Source organism: Colias eurytheme, chromosome 3 (genome assembly GCF_061535395.1).
Source record: "Colias eurytheme isolate Ceu_HAF_F1 chromosome 3, ilColEury1 Martin Lab GWU primary, whole genome shotgun sequence".
Lineage (NCBI taxonomy): Eukaryota > Metazoa > Arthropoda > Insecta > Lepidoptera > Pieridae > Colias > Colias eurytheme.
This window is the reverse complement of record NC_142982.1, coordinates 7,646,030-7,665,180: the sequence shown is the minus strand read 5'-3', so window position 1 is coordinate 7,665,180 and position 19,151 is coordinate 7,646,030. Positions and strand designations below refer to the sequence as shown.

At 31.8% G+C, this 19,151-nt stretch overlaps 2 protein-coding genes across 3 annotated transcripts in view; both read left to right on the top strand.

Moving 5' to 3' along the window:
- Positions 1–3,677, top strand: part of Dh44 (corticotropin-releasing diuretic hormone 44) — a 29,695-nt gene extending 26,018 nt beyond the window's left edge. Inside the window, exons 5-6 of one of the 2 annotated variants that reach the window (XM_090118091.1) lie at positions 2,358–2,544; positions 3,203–3,677. In XM_090118091.1, coding sequence (XP_089974217.1) covers positions 2,358–2,544; positions 3,203–3,243 — 228 coding nt within the window. In that variant the 3' untranslated portion in view covers positions 3,244–3,677. Of the gene's footprint in view, positions 1–159; positions 317–625; positions 918–2,357; positions 2,545–3,202 lie in introns of those variants that run through there. The other variant, XM_090118098.1, reaches the window with a different exon arrangement.
- A 5,437-nt stretch (positions 3,678–9,114) lies between these two features.
- LOC149909737 (dynein regulatory complex protein 9-like) lies at positions 9,115–18,607 on the top strand. Its single transcript, XM_090120195.1, has 8 exons — positions 9,115–9,131; positions 9,259–9,335; positions 14,810–14,894; positions 15,760–15,906; positions 16,057–16,162; positions 16,257–16,427; positions 16,670–16,801; positions 18,404–18,607. The coding sequence occupies exons 1-8, from the start codon at positions 9,115–9,117 to the stop codon at positions 18,605–18,607; spliced, it is 939 nt and encodes a 312-aa protein (XP_089976321.1).
- Positions 18,608–19,151: the final 544 nt, after the last annotated feature.

Below are 19,151 nucleotides of genomic sequence, written 5' to 3'. Positions count from 1 at the left end.
CAGAAACCTTTATAATTTTCCATCGTATTACGTCAATCTGCAGACGTAGACTTTACCACATATATGGGCACACATAATTCGAGCAAGTCAATTGCACTGTTTGATCGGCCTGCTCTCGTAAAAATGTTTGCGTACCTAATGCGTGTGCCTGGCGCGAAGGAGGAGAATGGCCGCATCAAGCGACGGATGCCCTCGCTGTCCATCGACCTGCCCATGTCCGTGCTGCGACAGAAGCTGAGCCTCGAAAAGGACAGGAAGGTCCACGCTCTGCGAGCGGCCGTTAACAGAAACTTCCTCAATGACATCGGAAAACGAGGTAGCTTATCCAAATCCACATACTTTACCATTCTTTTTATATTAACATAAACATGTATAAATAACAAACACGGAAACCTATAAAGCTATGATACGTGAGTAAGAATTACACACGCGACGTGTCTTTGTGCATAAATAAAAACGAAATATTGCACGCATTGGTCTGATAAATTTGTGTCATACAATGAGAGTAAAATATATTGTGTTTGTAAAATTTGTAACTTTTATTTATATCAAGATATTATAACGTTTATATGAGTTCGTTTCTTTTATTGGAACGTGAATGACTAACATTGTTTTCTTATTACAGGTTTTCTGTGGAGCTCTGCGGTAAATACGGATACTTATTAGGAACGCGATCGTTAATGAACTAATTTTAATCGATTGCCTCATCTAAAACTTAATACTCGTATTTTATTGAAGACATGATTATAATATCAAAATTTTCCCTAATTAATATCATATTTTATTCTTGAAGAGTTGTACTAACTTATGATAGCTTAAGCGAATGTTTAAAAGCTTAATTGAAATGATGTACCTTTGCTATATTATTAAGCTATATGCTAGTTATTAATATGAGATTAGAGACTTATTGTAGTAAGATTAATTTTAAATCTAGTCATTTTCATGTATTTATTTCAAATCTTTCCTGTTTATTGTAACTTTAAATAGAATATAATATTATGTAGTTATCTAATACCTAGAGTTGTATTGTATCATGTATGTTTCTAGTTGAAGAAATATTGTAAAATTTTAATTATGCTTTGAGATATTGTTGAGTGAAAATAAACTTTGTTGGAATGAATAATTGTTTTACTTTCTATTATTATACTCACAGATCTATTACGTATTTTACACAAACGAACTGCCTTACTTGCGTTCTTTTGGCGTTAATAATATTAGAATCTTGTAATATGAATTATGAAGATGATATCTATCAAACAGAGGCTCCTTTAACGAAGAGTAGTTATATAAAAATAAATAAACAGATTTTGAAAGTCGTTTAAAAATTATTGATCATTGCCTATGGCATTTGTATCTTGCAAGCCTGCATAAAGTAGCTGAGTATCATGGAAAAACATATAATCATATTAACAGGCACTTAACAAAAACTATAAGTATAATAGAAAAAAATATATTATGTACAAAGTAATTTGTTTCATGGCAATAAGAACTTCATTATCTATTTCCCAATTTAATAATTTTGCATTTGGCTTAACAACCTTGTGATTAATACCATCCAGTCGATGTTCTTGTTGATATTATAAGAGCAAGACAAACATAATTTTATACACAAATAACTTTATGAGGCGACTTTCTCATCGCGTCCAATGTTACTAATATATTTGATATCGAAAATAATCTTAAAAATATCTATGGTACATGGTAGCTTTAGTATTTATATAGTACATATAGTTTTCGAATATTTGTGTATTTTACAGTTTGTATAGTATACTAGCTTTCCGCCCACGGCTTCGCCCGCTTTATCTAAAACTTAATAAAGTATATACTTACTAAAAACTTTCTCGAGGTTCACTCTATCTATTAAAAATACTGCATCAAAATCCGTTGTGTACTTTTAAAGATTTAATCATACATATAGAGACAGAGAATGCGACTTTGTTTTATACTATAGCTATGTAGTGATTAGAAATATATAACTTCTTGCTATTTTCTAACCCGTGAGATAGTTTACTAGTTATTTTAAGGATATATTGACTCTTCTTTCTCCTCTCAGCCCAACGAATTGCTTAATAGAATTACTCTCAGATAGAGATTGGCGTGCGCACGCAAAGTCCACTTAATTAGCTATATCAATTATTCAGACCATATTTTTTTACGACTTTCAATGTAGTGACTGCTATATAGCGTAACATCAACGACTATATCTATTAATTCTTTTATTCTGCTTGTTTATTGGTACATTGAAACACAGATGTAGCAGAAATTGACAGGCTATATTTTGCATGATGTACATATTTGATGTCTTCTATTAATATATTTATCGTACTGATGCACATGCATTCTCTAAATTGGAACAGAGGCTGGCAGGACTCCGGGAGGGTCGTGCACGGCCCAAGCGCAAAATGCCTTCCCTGTCCATTAACAACCCTATGGAGGTTCTTCGGCAGCGGCTGCTGCTGGAGGTTGCACGTAAGCAAATGCGTGAAGCCAGTCAGAGACAAGCGGTCGCGAATAGGGTCTTCCTGCAGAATGTAGGCAAACGAGGTAAATTATTATAACTAACTACTAAAAAACACGATATCATTTTTCTTCTATAAGTACAAAAAATAATATAAATTTTACATTATTTTATACTGTGGTAAATTTCTTAGATTTTGGAAAAAAACTAGCTGTAAAATATATTTCGCTAAGTTGGTCTGTTAAAATGTTTGAAATTGAACTTTGAACGTCCGACATCAAAGATAATCGAAAAACATTATCAAAGATATTTATCAAAGGTTTTAGCTGTCGCAAGCAATAGAGAGGCTTTCTGCCATGTTTTCTTAAAAGTCATTTCAAGACATTGATAGTATAAAATACATAGTAAGTAGAGAAGTGTGTATAAATGTGATTCCTTTAATTATTAAGGTTTAAAAAATGATAATTAAAACTTTAAAGAAGTGTTATAAACTGTCATCTGCATTTTTAAGTGATGTGGATGATTGCATTAAAATATACAACAAGGGTTAAATTGTGATATGTTAACAATGCAAATGTTTGATTGTCAACTGTATTTCCGTCGAGTACTTTAATTTCATTACATGGAGTTGAGTGTGTGTTCATTTTGAATTTATTTAACTTCTTACGAATTTGTATTTATGTTTCGCATAAAATATTTTTACCAATATATTGCATATTTTAATTTATTGTGTTTTTCATGCAGGTATCTGGGCGAACTCAATTTCATCTCGCTATGACAACTAAAGGATGCTATTGACCCTTTTCTCTTGTTTTCAAAGCTATCTCCAATTTCAACAACATACGATTGATAATAGTCTGAATTTCGTATTTTTGTTCACGTTGATTAATCATCAAATTATTGAAAATATAGTTAAACGTATTGAAATAAAAATATGTATGTAAAATAGCAGACAAATGCTTCCAAGTATTGTATAATATTCTTAATTGGTTGATTTTAGTTTGCATTTTTTGATTATGCTGTTAATGTCTCCTTGTATAATAATTGAATTAAATTTTGTATGTATTGTATTGTTTTTAAAAATGTTTATAATGGTGGTATGTTAACCAGCTCAACATAACACCGGTATGTTTATATGTTTGTCTTTTTTACTAGTTACCGTAAATTTAAATTGCTACGACTATCTGTGCCAAAGAGTTTTGTTTAATATATTTTTCTTTAATTAATTATAAGTGATAGTTATTATTATATAATATAGTTGTGATTTGCAACTGTCTCCTAATTAGAATGAATTTCGTTTATAGATAAGTACAGAGTAGCTGTTACATGTATATTTTTTACTCTAAATATGATCTCTATTAGCTTATTAAAGTAGAAAAATTATAATAGTCTATAATAAATTGAATTGCGTTCAATAAAAACGTTAAATTGTTGCTTTGTTTTCATTTATCATTTTTGAAAAGATGTTGAGTTTCATAATCCTAAATAACAATGCAAACAAAGATTTATATTGCTTAAAATTATTCATACATGATGTTTTCATCAGTAAAAGGGTATTTGCTTGCATTTCTTTCTATGTCACGGTCCGACTGAAATTTAATTCGTAGTACATATTTTTATCCATAACTTTCCCTTGTAATGGCTTCACAAATTATGGCACGCCCTGCCTCGTATTGCCACTTTACCTTCTTAATGTGTGGTTAACTTTATCACGAGCTATTATCAGATAGTAAATTATAATAGGTATATTATTCCTCAAAGGACCTCAACATTATTTTCATCAATAAGGTACACTTGTTAGATATATTAATTGTAAGAAATTTTACAAATAAGTGTTTTTATTCGCTTGGAAAGGAAATTTAACATAATTAAATTTATTTTTTGTTAACTATCTTCATCAACTCTGCTTTAAATGAATACTTTTATAGTTTGGATAAAATATAATTGCACTGCAATAAAAATCCTGGAGGGAGCGAGGTCCGAGGCAGAAACAACAAAAAGAACGGTGTGATAGAGTTCAGACTATAGTAATTTCTCAAAGAAGTATCTATGTAGTATAATTTTTGTAAATCCCATTAAGTAGTATTATTATAAAGAGATGTACCGATAATCTTCGGTTTCGCCCCGATTTTGCCTCAAAGCTGTCAAAGTGACGATAGTCCATTTAACACCCTTTAAAGGCAGTCTGTGACCAATTTATCTGAAACTATATTTGATTTTCCGTAGTGCACTTTGATCCTCAATTCAAAATGGTTTCTATAATCTAATATATCTTCTTATTTAAATTAATAATTCAATATGTTGTGTTAAAGGATTTTCTAATGCATATTGCTAGAGAAAACTGGATTTATAGACATAGCACTCAGTGTCTAGGCAGAAATGGAGATGGGCGGGCCATGTTTGTAGATTAAGCGACATTAGGTGGACCACCAGAATGGCGAAGAACAGAAAAGAATGGCGTGCCCATGAAGAGGCTTTTACTCAAACATGGGTTAAGCCGGGCTGTGAAAGAAAAGAAACTAAGAAATCGATACCACATAATACATGTATATTTTCTATAATACGATTAAAATACCATTTCAATCATTTGAATTGACAAAAAACTATAATGCTATGCTGGCACTGAATATTTGGTATACGGTCGTGTTTTTCGATGAATAAATTAAAAAAAGCATTACATACACGAAAAATTTATACACCTACGTCCTACTCGTATGTAAAATGTTAATATAAACCATTGTATAGAAACATAGCAACATATATGGGTACGTTAAGTTGAATATGAAGGTCGTCCGCGTATCAAACTCCTGACACCAACTCTTGATTTGATAAATAGGAATATTACTTACACAAACAATGTGTTCACGTAACATCGTGAATACATTTACAGGCGAATGTTCATGTCTGTCTTTAGCTCTCTATAAATGTCATTTATTTTGACTCCTATAACAATTAAAGTATCTATATTGCTCAAAGGTATATACAGAGCATTTATTATGTTTAATGATGAGGTTTTCTTTACAAGTTTAGAAAAGTTTAAATAATATAGAGTTCATCTAATAGTAGGAGTGTTCAACAGAGAATTTGATCATGAGCTACGTCACCGCATGTAAGGCTCATAGTGATTAGTGATTAGGTACATATTGTGCTACGTAGAGTTAATGCTATCAATGCGTAGGTAGAGTCAGAAAAAATGTATGTAATGTATTACGTATTTATAAGTTAAAATACATAATAATTTCAGTTGCTATATACCTAGGTATATTAAGATTTAAGAGTGCACAAATATCCTAAAATCAAAAAATTAAGTACCCCAAATTAGTAAATTTTCACATCTACCTATTTCGTCGTGCTGACATCCGTTCTTATTCTCTCGTTTTACACTTTTTCCATTCAATCAATAGCCTAAGGCATTAAGAAAATAGATTAACAATTAGATTAGAGTTTCGGTTCTATACAACTTGAAGAAATAAGAACCATCCAATGATTGGATTCTGTACTTTATAATAGTTCACGTTGAGATGGTACCTAGTGAAATTAGAATAACGGTTCCAATACTCTTTTGTGGCCTAAGAAAAGCATTCCTTTGATAATATTAATTGGATCTTTTAAGCCTTTTAGCTCATATTGAAGCATAATTTTTTTCGAAATTAGAATAACGAGCTTTTATAAGGAATTTGTGAATTGTAATAAATAAAATAAATCTGTGATTATCGTGTGGGTACACAATATGAAAAAGCTTTTTTAGAAAACTGTCGTTTTGTTTTTTGTTTTAAACTAGATTTCAAGTTCCTAGGTACCTATCGTCATGTAGCTTGAAAATATCATAAAATGTTCTGTTCTCGTTAACTAAACACAATGTGTGCCCACAAAGGAACCTTTGTCTTGTTCCAAAATTGCACAGAATATTAAGCACTCAAATATACACGAACTTAATAAAGTAACCAGAAACGTAACAAGCATATTAAAATATCCTCTAGATCTTTCACTTGGTAGTTGGTACGTACGTCCCTTATTTAGGAAAATAATACAAATAGAAAGGATACAATTCCAATTTATTTACAATCAACATTAAAGAGTATAAAAATATTAATGCTTTTAATAGCTCTTACTGATGAAAATGGTATTATTCAACGAAGAAATGAATGACCGAGGTCACAGGGTCTACGTCTACAATAATATTTGAGTTATTTATAGGTATTATTGATATTATTTAATAACCAGCTATTTGCCCTTGCTCCAAAGACGAAAATGTAACCGAGGTCTACTAATTGTATTGCAGTGTGTAATGTTTTTACATATAGTTGTTCCAATCGCTGTAGAAATTCCTATACAGACCTGCTGATTGAAAATAGACAGGATTATTTTCATTAAATAGCATTGATTTGAAAGATGTTTTTCCTCTGCTGACTTAGTCTGAGATACAGCATCTAGAGACGGCAATTAAAGGCGATTTAATTTAAGCGGCACGCTGCCAGAGCCACATGATTTCATTACCCATTCCTCGACACGTTTCGGTACTGAGGTAGCCTTTTCGTTACAAATCAATTAAAAAGCTTTTAAATGTAAAGCAAATTAAAAATTGCAACATAAATTTCATCAGAGTGCAGGAAGAAGACTTGGGTCTGTATAGACGAATTGAATTAGATTAATATTGATGACATGTTATAATTTTATATTAATGCAAAAAATGTGTAACCATTATGTGTTGGTACAATTAAGAATGTTACAAATTATAAATGTAAACTAACATAATCAGGTAGGTATTTTACCGAATATTATTATTATTTGTGTATTTTGCAGAAATTTATGGCCTCAAGTTCATGGGTGGTGGTAGTGCCGCATCACTTTTGCCGACTACGACATAAAAAAGAAAGAAAGTTAACAGCAATACACAGCACTTTAACCCGTATTTTTTACAACTGATACCTTATACCGATATAATATTATTATACTTGACTTGACTATGCTATGTATAGTCTAGTGTAGAGCACGAGTAGAACATTATCCCAAACGCTTCGCATTATGAGCCATGAGGGTGGATATAGTGTTACGACTATAACATTAGATACAAGGTAAGAAAGGTAAATGTATAAATTATCTACATTCATCTGTTCAGAAAACTCAATATTTTATGACGAATTTATTGGAGAAAATTTTATTTTAAAGTACTCCAATATATTCAGTTCCCAGGTGTAGCTCCGCACATTTTAGAATATTCACAAAGAGTCTTTAACCAATACATGTAATTAAAGTCAAACAAAAAGTGAAACAGACCAAATCTTGGAGTCATAAGTAAATACACCCGTAACACAAGATACGCTATTATTGCAATTATAACTTCGGCATTTACAAAATATTTCTGGACATTCCAGTTTGCTTTGTTAACTTTTCTCATTGATGTGGAGAAACGAACTTTTTGAACTGAATTTCTTTGTACAGAGAGGAAATATTTCTGTGCTCGTAGAATTATGAAATGACCTTCTATTTAGTGCTGAAAATTTTAGCAGACATTTAAATTCTAACAAAACTTTTATCTGCATTTAGACTAATAAATCTGCCTCAACACTTTTGTGCTCATGATTTATATTACAAAAGCAAAGAGTCCGAGTTAGTATGTATTTACACATGATATAGCAGCTTTATTTACCTTAATTAGCTTCTACCACCACATATTAAATTACCTTAGGCATATATTAACACGCAGAATATAGATTTAACTTGGAAGTTACCTAGCCAGTTAGATAGCTGGTCACTTATTATAACGCATAATAAAAAATTATTATCGAAAAGATGTAGGCAGTAGGTGTTAGCAACTATGTCTATGTATAATATTCCATGCTCTTTCCATATCTCATTTTACAATCGTTCCCTAAGCTTTTCATTCCTTTACTCATGAATGCTTATCAATACAAATCTAAATATGGATGAGAAATTGAACTCTTTCTTAGGGTTAACGGAAGCAAACACTGGCAATATTAAAAAATATACAATAAGGCGTAAACTGAAATATTAGAAAAATATAATACTTATGACTTATGTTATAGAATAAACCTAAAATTAAAATATCCTATTCTAAAATATCAAGCTGAAGAGTTTGCTTGCTGCTACTGGTCCGATAAGAAAAGTTTTTTTAAGTTTAAGACCCCCTATTTATCGAGAAACCTGCTATTCATCATCATGCTAAGACAATTAGGAACGGAGCAATGCGGGTAGGTAAAGCCGCGGGGCCCAGCTAATTGATATTCACAAATTCGCACAAATTCGAACAGCTTTCCTGTTCGAATGATAAAATGGGTTCAAGCGATTTATGTATGAAACGAAAACTAAAAAGAAGAATCCGATTTTTGAACATGATTTGTAAGAATGTCTACCTACTACGTTTATTTTAAACAAAACAGACAATAGATAGTTTGCTTTCAATAAATATTAAATTAGTTTAACCATAAATCCAGTAAACGCGATTTTGATCCCAGTTTTATTGACCAATCTAAATGTGTTGTCAAGCAACGATCATTCTAAACAGAGTATAGGCATTCATTTGTCAGCGTTAAAGTAAATGAAAAAGCTCGTATTGATTATTAAAATACATGAAGTATGTTTCAAAACATATTTACATCAATTCTCTTACATCGATCAATTTCATCAGCTGCAGCATGCAAGATAGCGAAACGTAAGTGTTTTTTTTCTATCATCAATGTCAACATCGATTATTCGATCAACTTCTCAAAAATTACAACAGGATACTAATTACTTAGTGTAAAAACTTGCACATTAATTTAACCGACGTTTTATAACAGTTTCAGTATTAGTCACATGGACGCTCTATTATTCGGAATGAATTTAGAGGTGATGCTGCTACAGTTGTGTGTATTAGGTATGTAAAATTGGACTGAATGTAAAATGCACATTGCATATTCATGGCTTAGACTTTTTTTAAGTTCCATCACGCTGTGAGTGGAATAATTTATTAATTAGACCCATCTTATCGTTCCTTTTCTTCTAAATTAAAATTTCTTTCAGAGATATCTCAATTAATAATGGGTTGATTGTATTAAGTATTAAAACAGTGTAGTATAAACCGTTATGTAAAGCTTCGAACTTTTTCAGCAGAAAATGATATCTGAAAATAAAATAATTTTAAACCGTCTAATTACCTAAAAACAATAAAGTACCTAACCAGAACCGTACCTATCGAAGTATTTGTTTCGTAAGATCCTTAAGTACCTATTTACTTACACAATATTATTTGAATTAGGTAGCTAATGTTATTACTTATAACATAAGTACCTATCTGATATCTCATTATCCGGTTTTCCTATCGAGCAAGCATCATATTGATGTAAGCTTTTTTTATTATACTTATAAGGAAATATTCTATTATTTGGAACTCGTGTTTATGAATCAAATAAATCTAAAGCTCTATAAATATTTTTAAAGAAATTAGAAATAAGTTTAACAATTTAACAATTTAACAACAATTTTATTTATTGATAAGCATGGCGGTGTGGTCACAATCATTTGGAACTCCCCTTTTAAGTCATATAGACCTGTAGTAGGGAAGTTCCCTCTTCCTTACTGGAAAATAGCTGTACATGCAACACCTAGCGACACCTAGCATACATAGGTGTAGGATCGTTCTTTATGAGTTATATGGTATGAAGCAATATAATAAAGACCCATCTTTTCTTAGTTATGTTAGAAATTACTCAAAAACTTTTAAAATTGTTTGTTTTACTGCGAAGCGTTTGTATATCAGAGATAAAATACGCGACTCCGATAATAAAGTTAAAACAGTTTGGTCTATTATTAATGGTGAAATGGGTAAAAGCAAATCAAGTAATACCATAAAACTTGTTAATAATGGCATGGTTATTGACAAAAATGCTGATGTTGCGCTTGCATTTGAAGATTTCTTTAGTAGTGTCCCTGCTAGCATTACTAATAATTTAAATTCGTCTTCAGCACTTGCAGAGACCTTTTTGAGGGACCATGTTGCGGGGTGCAGCACATTATTTGAATTGCGACACGTAACTGCTAATGATATTGTTACAGCCTTTAAGACACTAAATTTAAAAAATACTTGTGATCTTTGGGGAATGTCCGTAAATTTAGTTAATAATATAATAGAAAATATTGCGAACAATTTAGCTTTTATATTTAATAAGTGTTGTGACTATGGTACATTTCCTAATTTATTAAAGCTTAGTAAAGTTATACCTCTATTTAAGAAAGGCGATCAAGAAGACTGTAACAACTATAGACCTATCTCGATTTTACCAACATTAAGTAAGGTATTCGAAAAGTTAATATTAAACCAATTGACTAGTCACTTTGCATCTAATAATTTGCTGCACACCAAACAGTTTGGTTTCACAAAGGGGCGCTCAACCACAGATGCTGGAGTTGCACTACTAACACATATATATAAGGCATGGGAAAACTCAAAAAATGCTTTGGGGATATTTTGTGACCTCTCCAAGGCATTTGACTGCGTTGAACATTGTACCTTATTGCGTAAACTTAATCACTATGGGATTAAAGGACAAGCTCAGAACCTCATAGCCTCATACCTGCATGATAGGATACAAACTGTAGTTGTTAATGGAGAACGTTCTAGCGGTGCGTCAATTAACATTGGTGTTCCACAGGGATCTATTTTAGGACCCTTCTTGTTCTTGGTATATATCAATGATCTACCTTATTATTTACAGGATAGGTGTGAAATAGTTCTGTTTGCAGATGATACCTCATTAATATTTAATGTGGATAGGCATGACCCAAATGTTGACGAAGTGAACAGTGCTCTTTTACACATATCCGACTGGTTTACTGCTAATAATTTATTATTAAATGCCAAAAAAACAACTTGTGTTGAATTTTTACTACCAAACGTTAAAAAGTTAAGCAGAAATATTACCTTGAACGGGGAGGTATTACACCCTACAGAATCGACTGTATTTCTTGGGTTAACATTGGACGAGAAACTACAGTGGGGAGCCCATGTCAACACCGCTGCAGGTAAGCTCAGTTCAGCAGCATATGCAGTCCGAAAGGTAAGGCATCTCACCGATGAAGATACAGCTAGATTGGTTTATTTCAGCTACTTTCATAGTATTATGTCCTATGGAATTCTACTATGGGGCAGGGCAGCAGATATAGAAACTATATTTATCTTACAGAAAAGAGCCATTCGTTCTATATATAATTTACGTGCTCGGGACTCACTAAGAGATCTCTTTAAGAATACTGGTATCCTTACTGTACCATCACAGTATATATTTAATAATATTTTGCATGTACACAAAAACGCCGACTTACACACAAGAGTAGGAGATAGACACTGTTATGGCACAAGGAACAGAAATAGAATTGAAATGCCATTTTTCCGATTAGCTAAAGTTAAAAATTCATTTATGGGTCAAGGTATACGCTTTTACAATAGAATTCCTCATAATATTAAAGAGTTTAGTAGTTCTAAATTTAAAACTTATATAAAAAATGTACTAGTTCAGAGAGCGTACTACAGTATTCAGGAATATATGGACGATAAAAACCCATGGAGGGTTGTCGCGTAAAAACCACAGGACAGTTCTTTGGCATGTTATTACAATACTTATATGTTGTTACATATGTATTTTGTAAAATTGTAAAACTGACATGATTTAAAAGAGCAACTATGGAGTTTCTTGCCGGTTCTTCTCCGTAGATACTGCTTTCCGAATCGGTGGTAAATTTTAAAATATGTAATGACGTTTCAAAAGTGCTTCTTTAAGAAGTCTAATTGAATAAATAAATGTTTGAGTTTTGAGTTTTGAGTTTGAGTTTCATGCTAACAATACAACACAAAAGATTATTTAATTTAATATGGTACCGTCAAATGTGGCTACTTGACCTTTACTTGGCAACTTGACCACACCTTCCGTTTAACAACAAAATATCAAATTTTGTAGAATTGAAAGCAAATTGACGTAACGTATCGATGTTGGTAGGTTTTTAAAATATTAATTGGCAACATATTTTAATTTTAAAGCGGTAACGCTGTTGGTTCTCGCAATATAACGTATCGAAGTGTGACTGTGACTAAGGATCTTTTGCCGGTGTCAGTATTATTATGTTTGTAGAGCTTAAACTGCACATCTCAGGTGAGTACAGTTTTGATATGTTGTGTAATAAACCCTAGAGATTGATTTTACAGTGGGAACTATCCAATTTTAGGCTCATCTGTCGAAATATTTGCTTGGGCATTGATGCCTCAGGTTAGGTCAAGTTGCCATGGACCGCTGCGTGGCAACTTGACCGACGCCTAGGGTTGACACAAAAAAAATAACGTGACTGCATTTTTTCCTTCTTTTATCTGTTTCGAGTTTTGCATAGTAAAATCAATAAATTTGCTGCAAATTTCGGACAATCCAGATACTTATACTCTCTTTGATGACAACGATTTAGCATATTTCTAATGAAAAATAAATGTTTCCTTACCTATTAATAAATACCTATAAGTATTAAGTAATATACATATACATATGTATTAAATTTAGTTTAATAAATAAATAGTTCATTAAAATTTGTGTCTTGTTTGTGTCAACCCTATCCGACATGTAATGCTTTGTATGAAATCATTACAAATCCCGTGGCAACTTGACCAGGTAGCCAGAGCCTAACAGTTTATTGTAAAGCTTCGGGCTGCAATATTTAAAAAGTCGAAGACTTAAAAAATAATAGCAACTTAGCCTAAAACAAGAATGTTAAGCATCTACCTATGAAAACTGATGTGCAAGGTCAAGATACCACATCAGTGTCAACTTGACCTGTATTACGTTTATTTGTAAATAATGTTAGATTCAATATATTTTAAAGAAATACCTAGTAAAAGTGAATGATGAAACCATTCATGACATGAACAAATCATAAAATGTTAATAAAAGTTTAACATAAATAAGTTAGCTAAGAAAAAGTAAAAAAATGTGGTCAAGTAGCCACATTTGACCGGTACTAAGAAATAATAAATATATAAATATATTATATAATTAGTAAGTAAATAAATACAATAAATAAATTCAGAATATTTTATATTAAGATATACAATATACTAGTTATATATACAATATATAAACAATATATAATATATAAATAAAATAGAATAATTTATATAAACAAAATCATGTTAATTTTATTATTATTATTATTTTTTTACAATAGCAAATCTTCCGCATCATCATAAGTTATAGTTTTGAGCCAATTATGCACTGTTTTTTTAGTCTGCAAAGGACATTGTGTATAAATTTAAAGTTCTATTCATTAGAAATAAGTGATTTTATGCTAAGGATTTGTTGCCGATAATAAGTAGATATCTGTTTAAAATTAGAACGATCACAAAAAAGTCAAGTGTATTAGCTAGTTCAATAAAGAAACGAATCTTCAATGGCGGCCAAAGCTGACTTTGACAGATGGTAGGATCAGCAAAAAAGAAAATAAAAATAACGTAAATTGATAATTATTTTATTTATTATTTTGTTAATTATTTTAATTTGTTTGTTGACAAACTGTTTTGTTATGATATTTGTGTATTTATATGAACTATCAAATGACATATACAGAACGCAACAAAATCCCCATTAATACTCGTAGTCTCGTAATTAGCCCATAAACTGAACAACTTTCCCCAAAGAATACATTATTAAAGAAAATATTATTTACTATAGCAAATACATAATTGTCATTCTAAATATAAATGGCGAAAATGTTACAAACTAAAAAAAAAAATTAGGCTCGCCGGTACAATAATTACCCACGATTTGAAACTTGGTGATATTACTGTGAAAAGTTCATATTATTTCTTGTCCATATGTTTTTTTGCAATTTCAAGGCAATTCTCAAAACTTTAAACTCCAATATCTCAGAAACTAAGTGACTCCTCACCCCCCCCCCCCCCTTTGGAGGAGGGATTCCCACCACTCCCCCCTCCCCTCCCCCCCACAAAAACTTTAAATTCGAGGGTTGTATTTGTACACTTCTTCCAAAAATTATAACAGGGAAAATTAAATACATTTTACTTTACCCTATTTTTTTTTGCATACCGTACGGCCGTGTGTGAGCGAGAGGGAATGATAAGCGCCGCCATTGAAGATTCGTTTCTTTAAAGAACTGACTAATACAAAAAAAGTATTTTTTTTACATCAAAATGTAGAGATTAATATAAAATGAACCCCAATATCCTGTAGCAAAACCTTTTTTGCTTTAAGGCTTTTTATTTTGATGATTTTCTAATTATTAAGTATGGTTTCTTGCTTTCTTCTAAGTTTTTTTGTAAATACTAACGCCATCTTGTATAAGCAACGTATTTTACAGAGGGCTGTGCAAAATACAATTCACTCCACAACGCCGCCCAAACAAAAAATGAAAGCCTCCAAAGAGACAAGCTTGCCAAAGAGCGGTAAGTTCTTTAAATTTTATAGAGATGGCGCTTATGTTCATACAATTGAAGCATAATAAAAGCGAGATGAGGTAACCACGAGGTAACCATTTTAAAATGCTTATTGTTTATAAAATAAATTATCTGTGACTGTGCAATATTGCTGTCTAGTTAGTTGGTTATATCTAAATTTGTTCAAATTATTAAATAATAATGAACACCCGTTCTTTATCGTTCGTAATTGCCTGGTAATCATACTAGTAATAGCTGGGGCAATGGCAGTCAAGTAGAGACGTCACTATTTAGAAAAACAATAAAATCAAAACCGAATCAAAGTTTGAGCTACCTTAACTGAAAATGACTACGGTTTGCATACAGGAAATAAGATGCAAATAAAATAATATCTGTTTATTATGCGCACCTGAGAACAATGCACATTCACTGGCAATTGCCAACATTTAAATTTGTATACCTACCTATTCAGTGAAACGTATATAATGGGACTATGCAATAAGCTCGTACGTAGAGTAGGTATGAGTCAAAATCTATACTGGTCGTTTTAATGCAAATGACACATAGGTTATTTAAGTAGATAAAGAAATGATGTAATCAATAATTGTTTGCTATAAAAAGGTATTTTCTATCATATAATGGGCAATTGGCATAGGCATTGGCAATTGGCATTAATACATGTTAAAACTGTAACTAACGATTGTGTTAGCTTTTATGAAAAAATTGATAAGTATAGAAAGAGAGGAGAAAATATATTTTTAATGCTATATTATCTTTGTAGGTTTCCTGGTAAATTATTTTCTATAAAAAGAAAACTTCTCTTGGTGAACTAGGTTCCCAAAGGTTAACTAAATATAAGTATTTAATATTAAAGGTACACTGTAAAAGACGTAATTAGAAGAAGTCTTATCGAACTAATTGAAGCTGGAGGATGGTCTACTTTGAAGGATTCAGTTAGTGTTCTCGAAAGAAACACTTCTTATAGCATATCCCTTCAGAAACATCACGAGGAATTAAAAGCGTTTGTATCTATTACTCTATGAAATTATTAAACAGCCTATTATTCCAGCTTTTTGATATAACTTTATCAATAAGTTTATTTCGATTAATACCTATAACTTTTCTGAATATCATTCACTAAGTTTTTATAAGATTTTTTATTTGCATTTAGTACTCTCGAGTCCCTGAAAATGAAATTAATAAAAAGTCATCAAGATAAGCTGGTTCACTTTCAAGTCTGCGACCGAAATATCGCTATGATGAAAGATAAAATAAAGGTACTTGTATAATGTAATAATATTCCTACTATAAAAATCATTGTCGCAATTTTACAGATCTGCGCTCTCAAATAATAGAGCGTTTATATTTCAGGACACATTATTAAACACAAATATGCGTCTAAATTATGTTGAAAAATGGTTGTTTGCAAGGGGAGAGGCTTTAGATTTACAGCATCGTGTGGAAATCACACCAGCACCCAGTCAAGACATTGAGAAACGCGTCCACGATCAAGTGGTCGAGGCTTATGAACTACAGACAAAGGTCAGAAACCTGACTTCGTAGAAATACTTTTTCTGCTGCTAACTACATTCAAATAAGTTTCTCGAAACGGTCGCTAATACAAGATTGAAGTATAATTAAAATTATTTCTCGGAGAATCATGACTCGGCGCTTCTTGATTTTATGTTCATGTTTTTTTTCTGTGTAAATAATTCAATTATGTGGCACGGCAATTCCGTATCTAGTTTTAAAAATATAAAAGCCTTTTTTCAATGGAATTTCAGGAAAGAGAGGATTCATTAAAGTACTGGCAAGCGCGCTACGCAAAAGATACTGCTGATATTAACGCTAAATTAATTAATCAATGTGAACGCTTGAGGGATGCGGTGTCTCGGCGGACCGAGCTGCAGAAATTGGTAATATCGTTTTAAACGAAATATTACATCAAAGAGAATAAATTTACGTTTAATGGATAATTAATATCTATGCTCAGTAGCTCTAAAGCCATTGATGATAATATTATTATATTAGGTTATATATTGATCAATTAAGTATAATATTTTAGCATTGAGCTATTATTACTACGTATAGAGGAGACGTACCACGAACAAAATCTGTGCTGCAAGCGCGGCGGCGCGGGGCGGCTAGTGGGTCATAGATTAAGCGATACCCATGGACGTATAAAAAAAGACGGACGCCGTATTACGAACAAACAACGTGAAGCCACCATAGTAAGCTAGCGATCGTGTAAAGACAATAAACACGCACACACTCTCACCATAGTAAGCTAGTCAGCCGCCATTACGCGTCGTGAACTACCGACTGATTAACTGCGTCACTGTTTCACAAAAAATATTTAAAATGCCGTCTTGCGTGGTTAAATGGTGTCGCAACAGTACTTTTTTAAATAACAAAACACAAGGGATTACATTCCACAGGGAAGCAAGTTATTTCTTTTATGTTTTAATTACAAAATTATTACGACAAAATTTATAGAAAAAAATACAGCTGCCATTGTCATCAGGACAGCTGTTGCCATGGCAACATGGCACACACACATGGATGTTTCGCCGCCATTACTAGGCTTCACTCAATGTTTAGGCGATATACCGTCCGTCTTTTTTTATACGTCCATGGCGATACCTATTCACCGCACCGCATAGAGGCGAAACTTTGCAAATATTTTGCTTATTACTTATCAATTAAGAACAATCAATGTAACAAAAAATAAAAAATAATCTAATAAATAAATTATTAATAAAGTTATCATTTAAAAACTTTTCAATTAAAACCAATCTATGTAACAAAAAAAATTTTGATACATAGGTAATTTATTACCATCTTTCATGATTTAACCTTTTTTCAAATAATATCCACAGTACACTATTTTTTAAATGTGTAAAACTATTTTTTTCCACTATAAAAATTTACGTCATATAATATTACTATATCTAAACATCTTTCATACCAAATGCCGTTTCTTAAATTTTTAGTCTATGACAAATGACGCAAAATGGCGCCCGCCATAAAGTTATTTCTTTGCACTTTGCCGCATTACTTGAATAATTGTAAGTGCAATATCGCAACACACTCGATATTTGATGAGTTTCTTGTTTTTTTGCTTTAAAACAAACAAGACATGAACGCGACCATCGCACTAAAGCGACTGAGTACAGATAAGCCTTTTATTTAAGAGATAAGCCATATGGCTTATGTTGAGCGGAACATATGTGATGTAGGCGGTGTCGTCTCCATACGTACAGTATTAATAACTCAATGTATTTTAGCAATATTTTATCGATCATTAAAGTTGTCTAATGGAAAGCTCAAAGCACCCACCTCCAAGTTGGGTAATTCTTATCTTTTAGGTACTTATAATAAAAGGTACATAATCTTAACCTCTTTTCTGTAAAAAAAAAATTCATGATACACGTTTCTACATTGGGGCGTTTCCCCACAATCACACCTCTGATTCAGAAATGCTTTTTATCATACTAACGAGATTAAACTCCCAACAGTTTGATTTACACGCGGGAGAAATGCGCGCATGGCTGACTTTTAAAAGGGAACGCGCAGCTAGGCTCGCTCGTGAGGAACGCTCGCGCGTGGCCGCTACGCGCATTCAGGCGTGGTGGCGTGGTGTCATGGTACGGAGATGCCTTGGCGTATTCCGCCAATTAAAGAACACCAAGAAAACACCCAGTAAAATGAAAAAGAAATAAAATATATTTACATTCTCAGTGAGAAATATGACGTTTTTTGTTTATAAAAATTTATTTTACCCTAAGCTATTCTACCATTATTTACCAATTAGAACAACAATGTCTGTTTGGATCTAAATCTATTTGGATCTAAGATTTGGATCCATGTATCCAGTTGTATGATTGGAAGTGACAATACGGCTGCGGCCGGTGCGCGTGGCGCGCGTTGCTTAAAATTAAGCCTTTTAACGAAATTAAAAATAGAATTTATATAATTTAGACTTTTAACGAAATTAATTCTAATTAAATAATTCTATTTTAGACTTTATAGAATTTAGACTTTTAACGAAAGGACTTATTTATGCAGTTGTCTGCGACAGAACTAACAATATTATACAAAAATTATACCTGTGGATTATACAGTATATTATATTTATAAATATGAAGTTATAAAAATGTAATATTATTTTGTAATCTTATTAAATATTATAAAGGCGAAAGTTTGTAAGTATGGATGTATGGATGTTTGTTACTCTTTCACGTAAAAACTACTGAATGGATTTGA

Excerpts from the sequence above, each read along its gene's own strand:
- LOC149909737 (XM_090120195.1), top strand. Across the intron at positions 15,907-16,056 it reads CATCACGAGGAATTAAAAGC|TACTCTCGAGTCCCTGAAAA; the intron begins GTTTGTATCTAT and ends ATTTGCATTTAG. Across the intron at positions 16,802-18,403 it reads GGACCGAGCTGCAGAAATTG|TTTGATTTACACGCGGGAGA; the intron begins GTAATATCGTTT and ends AACTCCCAACAG.